Genomic DNA, 23,535 nt, shown 5'->3' with positions numbered 1-23,535 from the left:
TTAGAAAAAGTATTGGTTTTTTTTACTGGATAAATATTGTCCTTGTTCATTGAAAAATTGTAGAATTTTCTAAAAACTATGTCAGCTGATCAGGTAAAACTATATTAATTTTGTATTTTTTTTATGTTTTTTAGTATGATATAGAATGTGAACAAAAATTAAAAGCTTATAAAAATCAATTTCTTGAATGGAAAGAAAAAAATAAAAGTGCTAGAGGAACACCAGAATATATTTCATATGTGAAACAATTTGAAAATTGGGAAAAATCAATTATTGAAAAAAAAATTCAACATGTTAAAAGAAAACAAATGGCTTTAGAAGAAAGCAAAAAAAAAGAGGAAGAACAAAAACAATTAGCACAGGAACGTCTAAAAGCTGAACAAGAAATGAAACAACAATATGAATATGCTCAGTACAATGATCAATACAGACAAACACATATAAATGCCATGACAAGAGGTAGTTCCAAGAACTATGGAAAATCTCCGGGAATAAATGATACCTCAGGTGCAAATGTATCACCTTCACTTACAACAACACAAGTAACTCATACATTTCAAAAAATAATGGAATCTATGCGAACTGGTCATACAGCTAGTCCATTGACAACTGATAAAAGAGATATTAGTGGCAATATTAAAGCAGAAAATGATGATGAAGAATCATTGTCTGGTGATCAATTCTCCATCATTGTTCGCCCAGTAGAAGCACCTGTTTATGTTGCAGAAAATAACATAAAACTTTCTGATATTGAACCTCCTTCCTACAATAGTGATGACCCAATGTTTGCCAAATGGGCATTTAAAGCAGCACCACCAAATACACGAGATGCATATATGCCACCAATACCTCCATGTGGACCACAGGCGTGTTGGATAATGTTAGAAGCAATGAAAGACCAGAAACTAATAATATCATCATCAGAAAGACAACCTCCAATGCCGTTAATTCCACAATTTAAATAATTACTAAATAAATTTACATAATGTATTTAATTTATTGTTTTTTTTTTACCTTTTCTTACAATTAAAATGTAAATTATCATATTGGTGGAAACAATTAATTTCTAGTATAGGATTGGAAATTTGAATAAATAAGTTTTCACTAATTAACTGTAAACTTAAAAGTCAAATAGGTTTCTATTGGCTTTTAACATCATAACATAATATTTTTTCAAAATGAAAAACAAAGATTGATAATAAATTACCATGATAAAAAATGTTGCATTTGTTAATCCAACATGTAAAATGGTTCACAAAAATCTTTTCATGTGAAACACACCGCAAATTGTTTTGATTACATAGAAAAACTTTTGTGAATCACCATATAACACTATAGTCTAATCAAATTAAAAATCTTTATTTTATTAAAAGAGTTTGTAGTACAAATTACATGCAAGAAAAATAATATGAAACAACAAATACTTTTAGAAGTCACTTTGATATATTTCTTTTTTGGAAAAATTACAAACATTATATAGTTCAAAAGTTTTTTTTTATACTATCTACAACAGAATTCTCATACAAAGTTAAATCGGTAGTTAAAACACTTTTTTATCTTTCTCTTAGCAAGAAATATTTGGCGGAGGTAAAACAATATAGTGTGTTATTTTATAATTTGAATAAAAAAAGAATATTAGTTACTACAAAATAATGAGTGCCGGAACTTTAACGAGTGAGGAAAAAAATGATCATGATCCTGATATCATAGTTCCAAAAAGCGATATTCAGCTATGGTCTATTATAAGAACTTTAGGAGAAGGTAATTAATTTATATTTATTTTATGTATTATACTTTTGTAATTAAGGTGCATTTGGAGAAGTAAAATTGGTTGTGGATCGTAATAATGATGGATACCCCGCAGCAATGAAATGTGTCTCTTCAGTCAATCTTAAAGATATCTCGGCTTTAAGAAAGGAAGCGATTCTAATGAAAAAATGTCGTGGACATCCAAATATTGTATATTATATTGGAATGAGAGAAGATAATGAAATGAATGAGTATCAATTATTTTTAGAGTACTGTGATGGTGGTGAATTGTATGATAGAATTGGTTTGTATTAAAAAATAATTTTTTTAAAAATATAATTTTTATTTTAGAACCTGATGTTGGATTGCCAATTGCTAAATGTCAACATTATTTTCGTCAACTTATTGAAGGAGTTAGATATATGCATAGTCTTGGCATAACACATCGAGACATAAAACCTGAAAATATTTTATTACTTGAGAATGATCAATTGAAAATTGCTGATTTTGGTATGGCAACTATATTTAGAAGTGATGGTAATGAAAGATTTCTTGATACAACTTGTGGTTCTAAACCTTATATAGCACCAGAAGTTTTTTTACAAAGTTACAAAGCTGAGCCTAACGATATTTGGGCCTGTGGAATAGTTCTTGTTGCTATGTTATCTGGTGTATTACCATGGGGTGAAGCAACAAGTGAATCGGATGAGTTTAAAACATTTGTTATGAATCGATCAGTGGAATTAAATCCATTTAGCCGAATGGACCTTGAATCTTTACAATTATTAAAAATTATCCTTGAATATAACTGGGAAAAAAGAGCTACTATAAAACGTATTCAGAATCACAGTTGGATGAAGGCAGATTTTGGTAATTCAAATATTATAATGAATAGGAAAAAACGTTTATTTGGTATGACGCATTCAAATACACTAACTAGTAATTTAACACGTGATGGTTCGAGTCAACCATCATCTAAAAGATCTAGAAATGATACCTCTAACATATTTGACAATGATATTCCTGCTCAATCTCAGCCATCACAATTTTGTCGTGTTTTGGGGGGAAACAATGGAGTAAGTTCTTCTGGTTTAGTTTGTCGACCTTTTACTCAACCTGGTAATGGTGAAGTTATGTTGTTAAGTAATTCTCAGGTTGTTCCTTCAGTATCACAAAAAATGTCTAATCCATTGGAAAAATTGGCACGTAGAATGACAAGAATTGCTGTTAATTTAGCAATTCCAACATTTTCAAAACAATTAAAAATTGTTCTTGAACAATTAAAGTATGAACACAGATTTATGGATAACAATATGGTAATTGTAAAAGACGTAAATAAATTGGATGGATGCACATTTGTTATAAATATGTTAAATATTGTTGATAGTGGTAATGAAGACAAAGTACTTGTAGACTTTAGAAGAAGCAGAGGAGATGGTTTATTGTTCAAAAAGCACTTTTTAATTATAAAATCTGCATTAATTGATCTTATTCCTAAAAATATCATACCACTTCCTGTTCATTTAGTTTAATTTTTTATGATAGTATTATTTCATTGTCTTAAAATAAAAATTTTTATAGTAGTTTGTTGTAATAAAATGTTTGAATGTATCAAACAAGAAAGTTTAATTTATCGGAATGTAGTATCTTATCTTTTTGGATATCTCTCTGTTCTGTGTCTATGCGGAATTTGGATATAATGAAGTAAATAACTCTTTTCATTTTACTTTAATTGTTTTACGATATATAAACTAGATTGTTCAATGCACTTAGTCGTTCACATGTTTAATTTTTAGAAATTAGATCATTTTCACAATCCATTTATACATTGAAAAAATATTTTATATATTCCATAAGTTGCAAATGTAAAAATATACAAAAATATCAAACTGTATATATAAATTAATAGAAGAATATTATTATTAAGAAAGTTATTATGAATGTTGTAAAAAATAAACTTTTTTTTTTATTTTGTGGCTGCCGGTTTCTTGTTTAAAATTTCACTAATTCCTTTTCCAGGCTTTATATCTTCAAGTTTTTTAGGTAATGCATACAATCTATTAATTAGATTTTTCTTTAACTCAAGACACCGTCGTAAGTCTTTAATTTTTTTTTCTTGATACAATAAATTATGGTCAATATCAGGTATTTGATTTAATGATGATTTGAAAATTTCTAACCTACTTTCAACATTTTTAACTTTCTTATTAATATTTGAGCTATTTGGTACTTCAAAACTATAATAAAATAATAATACAAAAAAAATCATACAACATTACCTTTCTATTAAATCAGTCAAAGCAGCATGCATTTCTGTTAAACATGTCTTAGAATAAGATGCTGGATCATTTTTGACTATTTTTTGGCTTGAATTTTCAATACCTGAAACCTCCATTAATACTTGACAAAATTTATAATATTGTGATGTAAATTTTTGTAGTAAAATCTTACTAAGATATGATATTGGTAAAAAGCCACTTTTGAAGGAAGTTTTTTTAACCTGATTATTAATTAAAAAGACTTTTACTGCAAATTTTTTTAATTCTTTTATGTAAAAAAATTACTCTTACTTTAGTAGTAATTTTGTTTTTTTCAAAATATAAAAATTAATTTTAATTTTATTGTATTAATAAATAAAATTTTTTTATCATAAATTACTATTCTTCGATAAAACCGGATTGGTATACTTTATTTATTAAAATTATCTTAGTAATTAACTATTCTAAATGTTATTACCCAATACTAATACAAAATGAATACATTCTTCCATGTTTAAAATTAAAGTACATTGTATATTTTATAACAGAACTGTCTGGATAGACTAGGTTGAAAATGTGACAAAAAGACGTCTTAGAGAAATTAATTTGTTAAAAGGAAATTTAATAATAATTTATAAATATGAAGTTAAAAATTATGTCAATTTACGATTTATCATGTATATACAAAATAATAAAATTTGAAAAACTTTATTGCATAAGGTTTCAATTTAAATTCTTTTTGAAAATACTTATATTATTTATATTAAATATAAAAGATTTATAATTTTTAAAAACAAGATGATTCATTATTCTATTACATTATAATTATTGTATATTTTCTTAAAATAAATTAAAATTAAAAGAAAATTTTGGATATGAAAAGTGCAATAAAATAAAGCATATTTCAGAACTAGATGGATTTAATAAACGAACCAAATTCATTTTATCTGATACTTTGCTTGGTAAAATCTTTTACTATTGACTGATCACACCCATATCCTAAGGTATTATCTAATAATTTAGAGCCAATAAAATCTAGTTTTATTTTTATCTTTGATCTCCCGGCATTATAGAAAGAATTTCATTATTATATGGTAGAGTGGGTTGAGCCGGATTCATGAAATGGGAAGAGCATTATATTAATCAAATCAAATATAAAAGGATACTTTTACCTTAAATTTCATCAAATAGTTTATTATTTGTTTACTTAACAACAGAACATTTTAAATATGAAATTCTTCACTACAGCTACAATTTTGGCTCTTGCTGCCTCTTCTCAAGCTTTCTTATTCGGATCATCCGGTGCTGGAGGTTGTGGATGCGCGTAAGTTATATTATATTATATTATATAAATTTTAATAATATTATATTTTTTTTTTAGTCCACCACCACCAAAATGTGATTGCCCAGCTCCTCCACCACCACCACCATGCCCAGCTCCAGCTCCATGTCCTGCTCCAGCTCCATCATGTGGATGTGGTCCACAACTTCCACAACTCCCACCACTTCCAAGATTTGAACTTCCAAAATTTGAATTACCAAGTCTTGGTTGCGGTGCTCCATCATGTGCTCCTCCAGCTCCAGCTTGTGGTGCTCCACCATGTGCTCCACCACCAGTTACTGGATATGCAGCTCCTCCACCACCACCTGGACCAGTTTCTGGATATGCAGCTCCACCACCACCAGCTCCAGAAGGATATGCTGCACCTGGAAAATAAGTTGCAACAGTCAACAAGTAATAATTGTTATTTTCTGCTGCAATAAGTTAATTCCTTATATATTATCGTCATTGTTTGTACAAATAAGTAAAAGTTTCAAAGACAAATAAACTTATATTATTTATTTAACTTTTGTTTTATCATTATATATAAACTTGAAGTTTATTATTTAAATTATTCTACCTAATGAATTAATTATATTTATTAAAAATTATATTTTACTATTTTCTTACAATTTATTAATTGTATTAAAAGAAAATTTATTTAATTATAGTATATTTAATTTATTATTTATATACAGATGTCTTAACATTTCTTTTCTTAATGAATATTACTATCAACAATATTTTTTAGCTAAAAGTACATTATATATTTATAATATAAATAATAAAATAAAAAATAGTTAATTTTCTATTAATGATTGATGTAAACATATTTTATTTATATTTATTTTTAAAACTATATTATAAATTATATCTTTAAAAATTGTTATGTACATAAATATAATATATATATCTATAAAAAAATTAGATGAGACATATTGTAATGTATCATTATATATATATCATTAATTGAATTTTAAAATAATTTGAGTTTCTAGACAAAAAATATTTTGGACATTTTTAACCTATATAATTTAAAATGTATTTGATTGCACCGTAATAAATAATTTTTTACTTGCATTAAATTTCATCAACTATTACAAATGATTGTTAGCATTTTTGATTATCTCTTAATCTAAGAAAGATATGGTAAATTAATGGTTCGAAAGATAATGGTACTTTAAATTTATTTATTTCTCTCTAATATATTTCCTTTCAACAAAAATTCCGAGAATATATTTATGTTAATTATACTTTAAAATATTTATTTAGCATATACTATGGAAAAAAAAAGTTTAAATAAAATGGTAAAAATGAAGAAGTTAAATATTTTGGATGATAAAAATTATACAATTATCTTATATAACAATGCCTTTATCCAGTCATAAAAATGTTTTTAATTAAACTTCTATAAACAAACTTATTAACTATAATAATAATAATAATACATCTAATGAAATAAATAAACATTTTCAAGTTAAAAAACAAAAAATTTATTTTTTTAAAAAAATTTTGTTTAACTTGAAATATTTTAATGTTATAGAAAGTTAATTTAAAACTTTAAAGACAGGTAGATTATTTTAACAATCATTTATTTGACAAAAATAAAAAGTAAAACTAATGTAAAAAAAAGGTTATATCTTAATGTAATAATTAATGTTAAAAATAAAATTTATTGACATTAAGACAAAATGATCTTTTACAGAAAAGTTTTTTTTTTTCAATAACAAAATAAAAAAACTATAGTATGATGTGAAAATTGTTGTTTAAGATTATAATTACTATTCGTATTAGAGCTCAACAATGATAAATTTTCACTAAAAAAAAATAAACTATATAATAGTTTATTTTAATACTTTTAATTTCTAAAATAATGTTAACTTTTTGAATAACTGACAATACAAATTATTGAAATTTTCATAAGATTTATCATGACATGATATAATAAATTTAAATATTATCATTCTCATAAAAATGTTGTTTCATTTTTTATTTAAAATAAAATGCTACTAAAATTTATTGACGATTTTGTTTAAAGTGAATTTAATAAAAATTAAAGTGTTGTAAAGGAAAAATTTAGAATAAAAAGTTAACAAATGCATAATATTTTAGAATGTCAACATTAAAATATAACGAGATTTATGATATTTAAAAAAAAGAAGAATTATTATTGTCAATTTTCAAAAAATATTATCATCTAACTTTTATTTTTAAAATTATATTACAACAGTTTGTTGATACTTGAGTTGAAAACGTTTTTAAAGAAAACTATTATTGACATTAAATGAGACACCTCTTCTTTTTTTTATATAAAGATCGCATAAGTTGGCACTTTATTTACTACTTATATGTAGTGTTGCATTTTATGACCATCATATGTAAGCTTTAGATATTAATAAAAAAAATTTTTTTTAAAACTTTTTAGTTATACTAAAAGAGATTATATTAATATCATTGCCATTACTACATTATATTTTTTTTTATATTTTGCCATAATTCTAACATTTTTCCAAATTTGTTTAGTAAATGAAAAAAAAAAGATTACTTTATGACAATTTTATATTTATCAAATTTCTTTATATATATATATTCATTCACTACAATTTGCATTATGACGTCAAGTTAAAGCGTCTATTTATATAATTGGAAAATTAAATGTAGCGTATTATATATTCTTTTTTCTTGGTTTATAAATATTTATTTTAAAAAAATATGTAAAGTTGTAATATTTGTTGAGATATTTTATAAATATATATATACATATATTTTTGTCTACCTTTTATTTTTATCATTTGGACAAATTTCTATCAAGTATTTTGTTTTTTTTTATTTTTTTTTAATAATTTTGAAAATGTTTATGTATAAATGATTTTATGTTTTTTTTTTTCTTGTCCTTCCTTTATATATAAATATATTTTCATATTTTATTTTATAAAATTCATTTTATTTTAATTCATCTAGTTGGAAGAATATAAAATAGTACTGTATAGTTAAATTTTTTTAATTTATATTAATATATAAATTACAATATAAATTAATATATTTAATTTTTATCAATTAAAAAGATGATAAAAAAATTTATGCTTTTTTTTTGTTTTATATATGTCAAATGTCTTTGTTGATTAAATTTTATACTATGTTTATCTTATTTTATTATTTATGTTATAATATTTATTATATCAAAATAAATCATATTAAGTTTATTATTATTATTAGTTAAGATAAAATAATACTTTTTTTTTTGTTAACAATTAAATTTTAACATTTAAATTTGTCCTATTTTTATTTACTATTTACAATCATTTATAACTTATTTTATTATTTTTTAATTTTCTTGAACATTAGCTTTTATTTATTGAAAAACTTTTATTAATAAAATTTATCAACGATTTATCATTGTACAATTAGTAAAACTTAAAGCATTCTAAAAAGACACATTTTTATGTCTTATAATATTAAGAAAAGATTTTATACTATAATGTTATACTCTTTTCTTTATTACCAAATCAATTTTATTTCCATTTATTTTAGTATCTCTGCTACACACTAGACAGAGAATGTAGAAAAATTGGGCTTGTACAAATGTATTTTATAAAACCAATAAAATATTTGTATCCGTGTATATAAAATATAAAACTTTCTTATCATTTTTACTTTCATTTTAAATTTATCGTTAATATTATGATAAATTTTATTTAATAATTCTTTTTACATTATAATTATTATACTTAGAATTATGTATTATGATATATTAGTTAGTTTAAAAAAAAGGAATGATATTTGAAAATGTTATCACTAAATTTTACAATATAATTTTAATTAAAGAAAAAAAAAGAGTAGTTGACATGTTTTCGTTATTTTATATCTTTTACATCCGGTTATGAAGGTTATAAACATTTCTATCTATTTATAAGTTAGGAAGTGACGCCATTTAAATTATAGTTCCAATTTTAAATTGCTCTCTTTACCATTCTCAATTTTAAAAACTATAATTTTTTTTTTTTTTTTTTAATATATAAGCATCTTATATATTTCTCTATGTTGTATTAATATATCGTGTTACTCGACATGTTTAAAGAGAGACCATCATTCTGTTGTCATACGACCAACATATAAAATTTTTAGTATACTCTAGTAGTAGTTTTACTGACAAAAATTTTACCCAATATTTTATTGTTAAAATTCATATGTATATATATAATTCTTAAATAGTATTCTTCTTTTACTAAACTTTTAAGTTATATATAAAAAGAAGTTAAAATAATTTTTTTTTTTAAAATATAATTTTGTATAGTTTTATTTAACTTTAGAATTTTTATTTGTTAGAAAATATATTTTTTATTTATAAATTTTTTCACATTGTCTGCTGTAACTTTTTCTTCTGTCTTTTATTAATTATAATTTTTTTTTTATAACGAGTATATATATAAAAGAATAAGCAAAAAATAGTTTGTTATTTTAAATATTAAGTTTTTTTTTTTTTTAGAGTCTTACAAAGATGGGAAAAGGTAAGGATAAGGAGTTGGATGATTTGAAGCAGGAGGTGCAGATGGATGAGCACCAAATTCCAATTGAAGATTTAGCTAAAAGATATAATACTTCTCTTGATAAAGGACTTACCAGTACAACAGCTGCTGAGTATCTTGCTCGTGATGGACCTAATGCTCTTTCACCACCAAAAACAACACCAGAATGGCTTAAATTCTGTAAAAATCTTTTTGGAGGATTTGCCCTTCTCCTTTGGGTTGGAGCATTTCTCTGTTACCTTGCTTTCACTGTTGATTATTTAACAATTGAACATCCTACAAATGATAATCTTTATCTCGGAATTGTATTGATGACTGTAGTCGTTATCACTGGTTGTTTCCAATATTACCAAGAAAATAAATCTTCAAAAATTATGGAATCCTTCAAATCTATGGTTCCAACTTTTGCCTTGGTTTATCGTAATGGTGAAAAAATACAAATTCGTGCTGATCAATTGGTTGTTGGAGATATTGTTGAAGTCAAGGGTGGTGATCGTGTCCCAGCTGACATGAGAATTATTTCTTCCTTTGGATTTAAAGTTGATAACTCATCATTAACTGGTGAATCTGAACCACAATCCCGTTCCCCTGAATGTACAAATGAAAATCCATTAGAAACAAAGAATCTTGCATTCTTCTCTACTAATGCTGTTGAAGGTACAGCTAAAGGTATGGTTGTATATACTGGAGATAGAACTGTTATGGGAAGAATTGCCCATTTAGCATCAGGTTTGGATACTGGAATGACCCCAATTGCTAAGGAAATTGAACATTTTATTCATATTATTACAAGTGTTGCCGTATTTCTTGGAGTTACCTTCTTCATTATTGCTTTCATTCTTGGATACCATTGGCTTACAGCTGTTGTCTTCTTGATCGGTATTATTGTAGCAAATGTACCAGAAGGTCTTATTGCAACTGTAACAGTATGTCTTACTCTTACAGCTAAAAGAATGGCTTCAAAGAATTGTTTAGTAAAAAATTTAGAAGCTGTTGAAACTTTAGGATCTACATCAACTATCTGTTCTGATAAGACAGGAACTCTTACTCAAAACAGAATGACAGTAGCTCATATGTGGTATGATAATTCAATTTACACTTGTGATACAACAGAAGATCAATCTAATGCTCAAAATGAAGGTAAAAAAAGTGGAACTTTTGATGCTCTTATTACTATTGCTACTTTATGTAATCGTGCTGAATTTAAACCAGGTCAAAATGATGTACCAATATTCCGTCGTGAATGTACTGGTGATGCCTCAGAAATTGCCCTTCTTAAATTCACTGAAGTTACACTTGGAGATGCTATGAAATTCAGAAGTAGTCATAAGAAAAATGCTGAAATTCCATTCAATTCTACAAATAAATTCCAAGTATCTATTCATGATCATCCTGATGGTAATCTTTTGGTAATGAAAGGTGCTCCAGAAAGAATTTTGGATAAATGCTCAACTATCCTTTTAGATGGAAAAGAAGTTCAATTAGATGACAAACTTCGTAGTTCATTCGAATCAGCTTATCTTGAACTTGGAGGTATGGGTGAACGTGTTTTGGGACTTTGTGACTTAAAACTTGACCCATCAAAATATCCAAAAGGTTTTGCTTTTGATACTGAAGAAGTTAACTTCCCATTAGAAAATCTTCGTTTCGTTGGTTTAATATCTATGGTTGATCCACCACGTGCTGCTGTCCCAGATGCCGTCGCTAAATGTCGTTCAGCAGGAATTAAGGTTGTCGTTATTACTGGAGACTTTGGAATTACTGGTATGTTAAAGTTTTTCTTTAAATTTTTGATTTGTAATTATTTACAAATTTAAAAAAATATTAACTATTTATAGTTTTATTTTAACAATATTTAACTTTTTTTTTTTAGCCAAAGCAATTGCTAAATCTGTTGGAATTATTTCTGAAGGTACAGAAACAGTAGAAGACATTGCTCTTAGACGCGGTGTTACTATTGATCAAGTTAATCCAAGAGATGCTAAGGCTGCCGTTATTCATGGTTCAGATTTACGTGATATGAGTGATGAACAACTTGCCGACATTATTAACAACCACACTGAAATTGTCTTTGCTCGTACATCTCCACAACAAAAGTTAAAAATTGTTGAAGGATTCCAAAAACAAGGACAAATTGTTGCTGTCACTGGTGATGGTGTTAATGACTCTCCAGCCTTGAAGAAAGCTGATATCGGTATTGCTATGGGTATCGCTGGATCAGATGTTTCAAAACAAGCTGCTGACATGATTCTTCTTGATGATAACTTTGCTTCAATTGTCGTTGGAGTTGAGGAAGGTCGTCTTATCTTTGATAATCTTAAAAAATCCATTGCATATACTTTAACTTCTAATATTCCTGAAATTTCACCTTTCCTTACTTACATTCTTTTTGGAATTCCACTTCCACTTGGAACTGTCACTATTCTTTGTATTGATTTAGGAACTGACATGGTACCAGCTATTTCATTAGCTTATGAAGAAGCTGAATCAGATATTATGAAACGTCCACCACGTGATCCCGTAAGAGATAAATTAGTAAATGAACGTCTTATCTCTCTTGCTTATGGGCAAATTGGTATGATTCAAGCCTTAGCAGGATTCTTTACATATTTCTGGATTATGGCAGATAATGGTTTCCTTCCATGGGACTTATATCAACTTCGTGCTCAATGGGATTCTCGTGCTATTAATAATGTTGTTGATTCATATGGACAAGAATGGACTTATGCTAACAGAAAAATTCTTGAGTATACCTGCCAAACAGCATACTTCGTATCAATTGTCGTTGTACAATGGGCTGATCTTATTATTTCCAAGACTCGTCGTAATTCTCTTGTTCAACAAGGAATGTCTAACTGGACTCTTAATTTTGGACTTGTATTTGAAACTGCTCTTGCTGCATTCCTTTGTTATTGTCCAGGACTCGACAAAGGATTACGTATGTATGGTTTAAGATTCTCATGGTGGTTCCCTGCATTACCATTTTCTATTCTCATCTTTGTATATGATGAAATTCGTAGATATTGTATTAGAAGATGGCCAGGAGGTTGGGTTGAAAGAGAAACTTATTACTAATTCATTTATACCATCTCTAACACATCTTTTTATATTGATTTGAGATAAATAAACACGTTGTTTAATAATATTTGATTTATATTAAAGATTATAGTGGTTTTTGTTTTTTTTTTTAATTAAAATGGATAACAAAGAATGTTTTATAAATTTTTTAAAAGGAATGATAGGTCCTGGTATTTTATCACTTTCAATGGCATTTAAAGATGCTGGATTAATAGTGAGTTTATATTATATATTTTTTTTAAAAATATATTTTGTTATAAAATATATATAGACTGCATCTATTACAATAATTATTATTGGTATAATTAATACATATTGTATGATAAAATTAATTGAATGTTCAAAATATTTTTCAATAAAATATAAAATAAAAAAAATTGATTATGGTTCTTTAGCATATTATGCCTCAAAAGAAATCATGAAAAAAGATACTATAAAGACAAAAATTTTTCCTATTATTGTATGGATATGTTTATTATCACTTCAAATTGGTATTTGTTCTGTATTTTATGTTTTTGTTGGAACATTAACAAAAGAATTAGTTGAAAAGAATTATAGTAATATTATTTATGATATTAGATTATATTATATTGGATACCTTATACCATTTATAATTTTAGGTTCTTTTAAATCCATAAGAACATTAACATTTTTAAATTTATTTGCAAATATACTACTAGGATTATCACTTTTATCAATTTTTTTTATATTAATTTTATCAAAACACTCTTATAGTGAAATAAAATATTACACAAATATTAATGGTATTTTTACAAGTTTAGGAACTATAATGTATGCTTTTGAAGGTCAGGCATTAGTAATTCCATTGGCAAATCATATGAAAGAAGACAATAATATGATTAAAATTTTAATATATGGAATGATGATTATAACAGTAATAGCAGAATCTTCAGGTATTTTAGGATATTTAACATATGGAAATAATGTTAAAAGTAGTATAACATTAAATTTAGAAGATACCAAAATATTATTATTAATTAAAATATCATTTATGATTGTAATATTTATATCTTATCTTATTCAAATGTTTGTTCCAATTGATATGGCATTACCATATATTAACAAAATTATTAGTAAAAAATATCAAAATATTTATTATATAGAAAATATTGTAAGAATATTATTTGTTATATTAACAAGTATAATATCAATTTTAATACCTAATCTCAAGTCAATAATTTCACTGATTGGAATAACTTGTGGAATGATATTGGCTTTAATATGTCCACCTATTATTCATACATTTACCTTTATTACTCCAACTAAAAAAGCTTTTAAAATAATTTTTATTGATAGTTGTATTGTTTTAGTTGGCTGTATAGGAATTATTTTTGGCTTAACATCAACAATTAAAGATATGATATTGTAATTATAATTGTTTACATTAATATATTTCTCTTTCAAATAAACACTTGATCATTAACTTTTTAAGATTTCATTTTGTTAATATTTATCTATTATATAAAAATCTAACATAATTTATAAAATTTGACCATATAATGTTTATAAAAATTTATAACGATTAATAAGAATTATAAAATTGTTAGCACAACTAGCGTAAAAATGTTTCGATTTTATTTCTACAATGTTATTCCTCATTTATACTTTTCCAACCAACTCTAGTTAAACATTTTATTGATATCTCTAGTTAAGTTTGTCTTAAAGAAGAATAAAAATAAGTGTAAACATCTAGTTATAAGTTGAGATACTTTTAAAAATGCTTTGCTTAATAAAATTTTTATCATTTTATTAAATTTTAGATTTTAAAATAATTATGTGTGATAGTGATCAATTAAAAAATAATGAAAATATTGTTGATGAAGGCAATGTTGTTTTAAGGAAAAAAAAACCAACGCTTCAAATTTATAAACCACCATGTAAGTTATAATATATTTTATAACTATTATTATTACTTTTATATTATAATTATTTTTTATTATATATAATTATAGGTTCACGAAGTTCTACAATAGAGGATGAAAAAAATGATAATACATGTAAGAAAGAAAAAAGTAAACATAATGTTAATGATAATATAATAGAAAATAATAATGTAACAAAAGATTCAATAACAAATAATTCATCTAATATTAAAGGAAGCAGCTTAAATCAGGTAATCTTTTTTAAAACTTTCTTTATTTTCTTTTTATTTACCTAAACAACTTTTATTTTTATGTTATCAATGTAAAAATTATACATATATATATATTGATTATTATATTATTTCAGAGCGGAAAATTAAAAGAAAACAATAATAAAAATCATTCTAAAATTTCTAACGCTTTAATTTCAACAACTATGAAAGAATTTCCAAAAAAGAAAGTATTTGGTAGTAAAGAAATTGAAGAAATTACAAATGGATTAAAAAGAATCAATGCTATAAAAGATACAACACTTATTGATGATTTTTTATCTTCAAATATGACTAATTCAAAAATTTCCTCAGAATTAGGATTATTTTTAGTTAAATTTGCCGTTGAAGAAAATAGAGTGGAGGCTAAAAATACAGCAAAAATTTGTGCACATTTACTTGATTGCCCTACTGGTGACCCATTTCATAAAAACTTGATTAATAGTTTAAAACAATATTTTGAATGCCGAGATCAGTTACGTGAAAATCATTTCAAAATTTGGACTACTTTTATTAATTTTATTAATGAGACATTTGCTAATATTGGTTTTACATATGAAGGTGACCTTGTTGAACTTATCTTTACAACATTTGAATATTTACTTTTACCACCTACTTTGCATAATTTAAGAATTGAAGAATTAGAATGCCTTATTAGTGGTTTATTAGCAATTGGATATGACTTAGAAAGAGTCTGCCCAGAAAAATTAGGATCCCTTAAAGAGTTGATTCGTGATGCTTTAATTGAAGTTCAAGAACCATGGGCAAGAAAAATGATTATGTTATTGATGGAGTTGGGGGCTAGTGGTTGGAAATTACCAACAGAAGCTAATGAGTATTACTTTCATTGATTAGTGATGTCATATATACATACATATTTAAGATTAATCTTAATTATAAATAACTATTTTTCTTTTTATATTGCTTAATTCTTTAAATATTTATTTCTTCTTAAAAATTTTATCATATTTTAACAAAATGATATATGTCTATATTAAAATGTCTATACCATATAGTACAATTTAATAAAAATGAGCAAGGTCAACTTATTTACTCCAATTAGATTTTGTCGAGTAAATTAAAATTCTTTTCTATAGTTGAAAGTTTAACTCATATAAATTAAAATGCTACAATTTATAAAAAAAAAATATAAAAAATACTACTATTTACAATATTAACTTGCGCATAAAAATTTAATTCAAATCATATTTCATTTGATTTAAAATAAAAATGATTAATGTTAAATGTAAGTATAATAAAAGCTAACAAAATTTATTTCCTTCTTTTTTTTTTTTACAACATTTTATAAAATATATATACATATAAATACTTTAATTTATCATTTTTTCTATTTAATAATATAAATTTTTTTTTTATTTAATATTAATACAAATAAACATTTTTAATATTTATGTATAACCTCGTGGTGTTCATTATTAATTAAACAACATTTGTAGTTAATGTTAAAGATGAAAATATTTATATTTATATTATATTTTTTAATATCATATGTCAACTCATCTACCTATTCACCATCCACTTATCCTAATCCCACTAAAGCTAATGGATTTAAAGAATGTAACATGAAATCTATATCAAATATTTGTGATCCAGATGAAGTTTTGTCATTTTCTGATAGGTATCGATTAGATTATGAATTAAGAAAGATGAATGAAAGAACTGCCGGAAGTAGTGGATCACATTGTTCAATTTCTGGTGTTAAAGCTGTTCTTGTTATAGCATCAGATGTAAATCAAAATTTTGCAGATCAATTAAATAAAAATTGGAATCTTGATGGTCAATGTAAAAAATCAGTTATATTTGTTTTAGATTCAGGAACAAATAGATTATATTATTCCACAGAAAGTGACAGTGGTGTTGGTATGTTAAATTAATTAATATAATTTAAAAGAAAAAAAAAATAATTTTTTCTTTTTAAGATACAGCACAATTTTTGGCAATAATTGCAGGTAATCAAAATTTGTTACGTTCAGGAGATTATGCCAAAGGATTACAAAATATTTTTAAACAAATTGGTGGAGAAACAGGAACATTTACTTCATCACAATCAACTACCAGTAAACCAAAATCACTTTCATCTTCATCATCAAGTATAAAGAATGCACTTGTTCCACCTGGCAAGTTTCTCCTGTTTTGTACTGTATATATATTTTTATTATTTGCATGAATTCTTTGTTATAATTTTATAACATTTTTAACACAAATAAGTGACATGTTTTATATTATTTATAATTGATAAGATCCTTATACTAATAATAATAAAAAAATAACTTTTTTAAAAAAAAATATTTACATTATTATTTTTAATTATTAATTGTTTCAGGATCAAAAAGAGAAAAAGTTTTGAATACATTAGGAACAATATGGAATGTTATTAATAAAAATAATGGATAAATATATTATTCATCAAAATATTAAAATATAAATCTTATAATTGAGTTTGTTTTTCTTCTGTTAATGATGTTTCATTATTTTGACTATTTGGTCGTGATGATGATCCTCGATTTTGTTGTTGAAGAAAATAAGTAGAAGTAGAGGAACGAAAAGGTTTATCTTTAATTATTCCCTCATTACGTGATATTACACTATTATTTACCACAAGTGAGGAACGTTCTTTTGTATGCTTATTTGATAAATGAGCCATTAATATTTTTTGTCCTTGTCCATCTTCTAAACTTTTATTACCACCTGATGATGTGTCAAATGAATTAAGGCTCACTCTAACATCATTATTATTCTGGTTTTTTTTATTACTATTATTATCATTATCCATTGAACCACTAAATCGACTTCTACTTCTTCTTAATGATAAAAATGATGTATCAGTTGTTTCGGCACGATATGATGTATATTGAAATTTATTACTTCCTGGAAATTGAAAAAGAAAACGCTTGATTGCCCGACGATATGGTGCATAAATTATTGCCGTTATCAATGGATTAACTATAGGATTAGCGGTAAGTAAATAAAGAAGAAACCATGCAAGCCAATTAACTGTTTCTCTTACATCACATGGTAATTCAGACCATTCAAAAAAATGTTTTCTTGATATATTAAAAACTCTATATGGTAATAAACTAAATGATGTCCAGGCTGTTGTTGCAAAAATAAAAACAAGACTTTTTGCTTTATGTTTAAATGTTGGAGCATCAACAGTACCTGGAACACCCATTGGTGAACAACGTTTTTGTCTTGTTAATCGAAATAAATATATACTAACGATTAAAGAACTTGTAACAGGCAAAATACAAAAAAATAACATAAAAAATTCATAATAAAATTCTGACATATCTGTTAAATTTAACATACACTCTTTTGTTACAATAACTTTTTTAAAAGCATAAATATATGCACAATATCCCATTGAAACAATCCAAATAATAACACATATAACACCTGCTCTTTTCTTAGACATTGTTGTATCATATGCCAGAGGCCATTTAAAATATATTAATTTGTCTATATTTAACATTGTCAATGATAAACCACTTACAGCTAATCCTGTCCAATTAAAATAATGTATTATTGTACAAAGAATTTTTATTTTCAATTTATCATGTTTCCTTGATAAAAATTCATTTGGATGACAAAAGACTATTATATAAATGATAATTACTTTGATTATGTATGATAAACCTACTAGTTAATAAAAAATCACCCAATGTCATATTTATAATAAATAGATGCATTGTATCACCAGAACGTTTAAATAATTTTAAAGCAACGACAAGAACAAGAATATTAAATACTGTTGCACCAATACTTGCACCCAGAAGTAGATCATCCATCTAAATTTTATAAAAAAAAAGAAAAAATATTTATATAATATTATCATTAATCAACTTACAAAATATTGAAATGATTGAAAAGTATCTGATGTTAAACATATTGTTATATTGTTTATTTGAATCGAATTTCCTTTACTGTTTATAGGAATGATAGTTGAGATTTCAAAATCAAAAGCTGAATCTTCATAATCAACTAAATTAAAACTAGAATTTTTTTTCATTTTTCTATTTAAAAATTTATTATAAGCAAAAATAAAAATGTAATAAAAATAGTATGTTTAAGAAAAATGTTGAATAGTAAGATAAAATCCAATCTTTTTAATATTAATCATTATTGCCTTTGATTAAAATATCCAAATTGCCAACTATATTCTTTCATCCATCTCCCTAATCTATGCTACTTTTTAATAAATTATATAATTATATTTTTACAAAACTTTTAAATAGCTTCTAATTTAAATATTTCTTTTATTATTAGTTTCATTTTAATGTTTCCTTTTTTATTGTCAATATATTAAAATAATTTATTTAAAAAAAAAAGAAAAGTATGTATCAAAAAATATTTAGGAGTTTTATAATTTATAAAACTCCTCCTGCCACCTGATTTTTCTAAATTAGAGCAACAAGACCATTGATTTTCAAAATTTTTGTACAGTGACAAACTAGACTACTACTACTACTAGTTAGTGTTTTTATTGTATCTTTCATTTTCTGTAATATTTTAAAAAATCTTTAATAATAAATAATTTTTAATAATGTTTGAAAAAATTCAAACATTAAAAATATTTGTTAAATTACTTTTAATTTTGTTGGCAATTCATATAACAATATCTATTGGATTCATTGGATATTATTGGATGATTTTTATAATATTTATAATAATTCCTATATATGGTATCTTTCTTCTTATTAAAATATCAAATACAAAAGGTTTTCAAAAAAAAAATTATGAAAAAATAGATATTACAATATCATTTACAATGGCGGGAACCTTTTTTGCCTTTAGTTTTCTTTTTACAATAGAATGGTTAAAATTTAAAATTTATAAAGAAATATTTGCACAAGTTTTAGTATCCTCATTATTTTCATTTATATTATATTTAATAAATATAATTTTATTATTTAAAAATCATAAAATAACATTAGTAAAAGATAATAATGATATAAAGGTTAGTTAAAATATTTTATGAAATTTTTCTTAATTTATCATTAATAATATATTTTTATATTAATATTATTAATTAATAAAATTATAGTCATGTTCAACGTATAACGAAAGAAAATCAACCTTGTTGTATCAACCAACTGCATCTAATACATATAGGGATTTTATTGATCCCTATTGTACATTATCATTCGACCGTAAACATGAAAATAACTATAATGGTACAATTCATCAATTTCCAAATGAAATAATATTAAATGAAATTGATTCATATGGAGATTTATTAACAATGTACTCAACCAAAGAAATTATTTCAAAAAATATACCTTTATCAAAAAGAGAGGAACAACGTAAATCAATAAATAAAATTATTTATTCAAATGATTTGGGAAAAACATCAATTTCAATTGACTCTGTCATTTGAAGTATCTTTTTTTTTCATTGAAATGATTAAAATATACAATAAACCAATATTAATTGTTAAAGCAGTTATACCACTCACATATATAAAAAATTCTTTGTTACCAACCAATCCATAAATAACAAATGTATGACGTGCAATTGGTATTTCAATAAAATAACACCTGTCAACAGAATTTGAATTACAAGGCAGCTGAAAAATGTTTTTAAAAATATTTTAACATTAATTTGTCAACAAATATACCTTATGTAAATATTTTGTACAATTAATATCATTCATAATAGTTTTATTATTAGGACATGATATAAAAAATTGAGGAACTGAAAATGTTATACTTGGAGATGGTGATGAAGATTTATTAATTGGTGCAAAATGACGAAGTTTAATATCAATCTCAAATTTGTCAGAATATAAAAATGATCTTTTAAAAGTTTTTACGGGATATGCATAAAAGATTGTCTCTTTTCCTAGATGTGATGGATTTTCAATTTCAATATTTGAATAATGACCCGTTTTATGTTTCCATTGAATTAAATCAATTCTAAAAATAATTTTAAAAAATGAAGTAAATATTTGATATATAAAAAAATAATAAATAATAATTGCTTTTAATACTTACTTATCAATGTCAATGTATGTCTCTTTTGGTAATGTTATTTTATAAACAACATTACAATCATCAAATCTTTCCAATGAAGTAATATCATACTTGATTTTCATTCTTCTATACATTCCTTTACCAGTAACATCTAATAATGTTTTTTTTTCTGTAAATATTTCCAACCATTTACATGACGTTTTTGAATTACATCCTACCACAAAAACCATCAACAATAATATATGAATATTCATAGTTAAAAAAAAAAAATTTATTTGTTTAATTATTTATCAAACAAAAAACTTTTCCCCTTTTTTAATAGTGCAATTTAAAACAAAAGAAAGAATAATAAATATAATTTTATCAAAAAAATCCTTTCTTTTATTGCTAAAAGAAATAATATTCATATGTTAACTAGTAAAGTAAGCATCACTCCACTTCTGGTTAGTTTTAATAATTTTTTACATGAAAAAGATATATGATAAAAATTTAAATGGTAAATATCTGTTATTCAAAAAGAAAGAAAATTAAATTGACAAAAAAAAAATTATAAATAATTAGTAAGTAATGAAAATATTTACACAAAACTAGGAAGTTGGTGAGATATACTTTTTTCCTGTTGAAGTTAATTGATTTTTATCCAATAAGTTGCTGTCTTTTACACAATTAAAGTGTGAATTTAAATGTTCAGAGACTGCTAAAACTTCCTGTGCATTAGGTCTTTTTTCAGGAGAAAAACATATACAGGCAGAAATTAACATTCGAAGGTGTTGAGAATAAACATCTGCCGGTAATGGGGGATATTCACAATTTTCAATTTTTTTACATAAACTAAATAAATTCATTTTATCACCATAAAATGGTGATTGTAATGCTGCCATTTCATATAACAAACATCCAATACTCCATATATCAGATTTAAAATTATATCCAACTTCCTGGATTCGTTCAGGAGACATGTAATAAGGTGTTCCAACAAGAGAATGAGCAAAATTTGTTTTAGCAGAAAAAAATCTTCCTAAACCAAGATCTCCAAGTTTGACAACCTGATCTGCTGTTATAAAAACATTAGCTGGTTTAATATCTCTATGCATTATTCTTTTTGAGTGCATATAATTTAATGCTCTTGCCAACTGTACAAAATATTTCCATATTGTACGTTCAGGAATAAGTCTTTGATTTCTTCGAAAGTGACGTATCATTCGTCGGAGGTCACCTGCATCAGCAAGTTCAAGAATAATTATCAATTGGTCATCTTCAATAAAAGAAGCATAATAACAAATGATGTTAGGGTGTTTCAAGTCTTGAAGAAGTTTAATTTCTCGAAGACAATCAGCACGTGTCTTAGCATCTTTCATATCATGAATCTACATATATATATATATTTATTTATACAATATCGACATGATAAATTTTTACCTGAATTTTTTTTAAGGCAACTGACAAACCATCTTTCTTCCTTCTTGCTCTATAAACTTCAGAAAATTGTCCCTTTCCAATTTTCTTTTCATCTTCAAAAGAAGTTAAAGTATATTGCTGTGAAGTGTCCATTCTAAAAATTTTTAGAAACTTATAGTAAAAACAATTTTATAAAACAGGTAAGAAAAAACTAATAAATAATACTATTTCTCTGTTAATAAAAGACAACTTTGCTAACACAACAAATCTATTTTTATTACCTAACACACCAGAATCTAAAAAACAAATATTTTTTTATTGGCAATATATAAATCTCCTAGACAACCGTTTTTAAATTCATCCGTTTTTTTTTATTATTTTGATCGATCAAACGAAATGTATGACATTATAAGTTTGGAAATATTTTATAAATGAGTATATTTTTAGCGAATACACAGATAATACGTAAACAATTTAAAAATTTTAAACATACGCAATAAATTAAGATAATTTATTAATACTTTATATGAAAATGATCAGAAATCTCTTTTTCGATGTCACAGACTAAATTACTATTATCCAGACGTCTTTGATCATGTTGGGTTAGTAGTTGTTCCGTTTCTTTATCACATTTCTCCTCTGCCTGTTTGACGGTATGTGCTAGAAAACTAAAATCGCGGAGAATTAAAAATTCTTTCATATCATGTGTAAGACGAAGAAGTTCATCTGCAGCGCGAAGCATCAATGCAGCTCGAGTTGCTATTTCATTTCGATGTGCTAGGTGATCACAAAGTTTACTACACGGATTCTTAAAATAGTCATCTTGGATATTTATCTACAAAAAAAAGGTGGAAATATTGGTAATGTAATAGTAATGTAGTCAGTAATGATTACCTTAGATGCATTTAAAATTTGAACAAAATTATCATTTATAGATTTAACATTATCTTTTAATCGACTTTTGTAATCTTGAATTACTAAATTTTTGTTTACCAAAGCTTTGTTACTTGCTTTATTATCTTTTGATTGAACTTTACTTGTTTGTTTCATTGTAATAGAT

The 23,535-nt window shown here is 24.7% G+C and overlaps 11 protein-coding genes across 11 annotated transcripts; 7 read left to right on the top strand and 4 right to left on the bottom strand.

The window, feature by feature from the left end:
* Positions 1-78: 78 nt before the first annotated feature.
* SRAE_1000181600 (Hypothetical protein) lies at positions 79-965 on the top strand (the record flags this gene model as incomplete). The annotated part of the gene is made up of 2 exons (XM_024648817.1): positions 79-93; positions 135-965. 2 exons carry the CDS (start codon positions 79-81, stop codon positions 963-965), a joined length of 846 nt encoding a protein of 281 aa, XP_024502757.1.
* A 687-nt stretch (positions 966-1,652) lies between these two features.
* On the top strand, positions 1,653-3,281 carry SRAE_1000181500 (Serine/threonine-protein kinase Chk1; the record flags this gene model as incomplete). The annotated part of the gene is made up of 3 exons (XM_024648816.1): positions 1,653-1,761; positions 1,808-2,053; positions 2,101-3,281. 3 exons carry the CDS (start codon positions 1,653-1,655, stop codon positions 3,279-3,281), a joined length of 1,536 nt encoding a protein of 511 aa, XP_024502756.1.
* A 434-nt stretch (positions 3,282-3,715) lies between these two features.
* Positions 3,716-4,144, bottom strand: SRAE_1000181400 (Mediator complex, subunit Med9 family-containing protein; the record flags this gene model as incomplete). The annotated part of the gene is made up of 2 exons (XM_024648815.1): positions 3,716-3,986; positions 4,029-4,144. The coding sequence occupies 2 exons, from the start codon at positions 4,142-4,144 to the stop codon at positions 3,716-3,718; spliced, it is 387 nt and encodes a 128-aa protein (XP_024502755.1).
* Positions 4,145-5,236: 1,092 nt separating this feature from the next.
* SRAE_1000181300 (Hypothetical protein) lies at positions 5,237-5,725 on the top strand (the record flags this gene model as incomplete). Its single annotated transcript, XM_024648814.1, has 2 exons — positions 5,237-5,331; positions 5,389-5,725. 2 exons carry the CDS (start codon positions 5,237-5,239, stop codon positions 5,723-5,725), a joined length of 432 nt encoding a protein of 143 aa, XP_024502754.1.
* Positions 5,726-9,877: 4,152 nt separating this feature from the next.
* On the top strand, positions 9,878-12,929 carry SRAE_1000181200 (ATPase, Na+/K+ transporting, alpha 1 polypeptide; the record flags this gene model as incomplete). Its single annotated transcript, XM_024648813.1, has 2 exons — positions 9,878-11,618; positions 11,728-12,929. The coding sequence occupies 2 exons, from the start codon at positions 9,878-9,880 to the stop codon at positions 12,927-12,929; spliced, it is 2,943 nt and encodes a 980-aa protein (XP_024502753.1).
* Positions 12,930-13,050: 121 nt separating this feature from the next.
* Positions 13,051-15,935, top strand: SRAE_1000181100 (MIF4G-like, type 3 domain and Amino acid transporter, transmembrane family and MIF4-like, type 1/2/3 domain and Armadillo-type fold domain-containing protein; the record flags this gene model as incomplete). The annotated part of the gene is made up of 6 exons (XM_024648812.1): positions 13,051-13,146; positions 13,204-13,846; positions 14,714-14,830; positions 14,906-14,950; positions 15,017-15,066; positions 15,183-15,935. The coding sequence occupies 6 exons, from the start codon at positions 13,051-13,053 to the stop codon at positions 15,933-15,935; spliced, it is 1,704 nt and encodes a 567-aa protein (XP_024502752.1).
* A 386-nt stretch (positions 15,936-16,321) lies between these two features.
* On the top strand, positions 16,322-17,499 carry SRAE_1000181000 (TPM domain-containing protein; the record flags this gene model as incomplete). Its single annotated transcript, XM_024648811.1, has 4 exons — positions 16,322-16,330; positions 16,542-16,965; positions 17,025-17,222; positions 17,429-17,499. 4 exons carry the CDS (start codon positions 16,322-16,324, stop codon positions 17,497-17,499), a joined length of 702 nt encoding a protein of 233 aa, XP_024502751.1.
* Positions 17,500-17,533: 34 nt separating this feature from the next.
* On the bottom strand, positions 17,534-19,114 carry SRAE_1000180900 (G protein-coupled receptor, rhodopsin-like family and GPCR, rhodopsin-like, 7TM domain-containing protein; the record flags this gene model as incomplete). The annotated part of the gene is made up of 3 exons (XM_024648810.1): positions 17,534-18,699; positions 18,746-18,893; positions 18,953-19,114. The coding sequence occupies 3 exons, from the start codon at positions 19,112-19,114 to the stop codon at positions 17,534-17,536; spliced, it is 1,476 nt and encodes a 491-aa protein (XP_024502750.1).
* Positions 19,115-19,873: 759 nt separating this feature from the next.
* SRAE_1000180800 (Hypothetical protein) lies at positions 19,874-20,482 on the top strand (the record flags this gene model as incomplete). The annotated part of the gene is made up of 2 exons (XM_024648809.1): positions 19,874-20,062; positions 20,150-20,482. 2 exons carry the CDS (start codon positions 19,874-19,876, stop codon positions 20,480-20,482), a joined length of 522 nt encoding a protein of 173 aa, XP_024502749.1.
* A 65-nt stretch (positions 20,483-20,547) lies between these two features.
* Positions 20,548-21,307, bottom strand: SRAE_1000180700 (Glycosylphosphatidylinositol-mannosyltransferase I, PIG-X/PBN1 family-containing protein; the record flags this gene model as incomplete). Its single annotated transcript, XM_024648806.1, has 4 exons — positions 20,548-20,555; positions 20,614-20,671; positions 20,723-21,020; positions 21,099-21,307. The coding sequence occupies 4 exons, from the start codon at positions 21,305-21,307 to the stop codon at positions 20,548-20,550; spliced, it is 573 nt and encodes a 190-aa protein (XP_024502748.1).
* A 357-nt stretch (positions 21,308-21,664) lies between these two features.
* Positions 21,665-23,525, bottom strand: SRAE_1000180600 (Protein kinase domain and Serine-threonine/tyrosine-protein kinase catalytic domain and Serine/threonine-/dual specificity protein kinase, catalytic domain and Mediator complex, subunit Med22 family and Protein kinase-like domain-containing protein; the record flags this gene model as incomplete). Its single annotated transcript, XM_024648805.1, has 5 exons — positions 21,665-22,444; positions 22,497-22,629; positions 22,757-22,771; positions 22,997-23,310; positions 23,370-23,525. The coding sequence occupies 5 exons, from the start codon at positions 23,523-23,525 to the stop codon at positions 21,665-21,667; spliced, it is 1,398 nt and encodes a 465-aa protein (XP_024502747.1).
* Positions 23,526-23,535: the final 10 nt, after the last annotated feature.

The sequence above is a fragment of the Strongyloides ratti genome, assembly GCF_001040885.1.
Source record: "Strongyloides ratti genome assembly S_ratti_ED321, chromosome : 1".
NCBI classification, from domain to species: domain Eukaryota; kingdom Metazoa; phylum Nematoda; class Chromadorea; order Rhabditida; family Strongyloididae; genus Strongyloides; species Strongyloides ratti.
The sequence above is the reverse complement of the archived record's forward strand: the minus strand, read 5'-3'. Positions and strand labels throughout refer to the sequence as shown.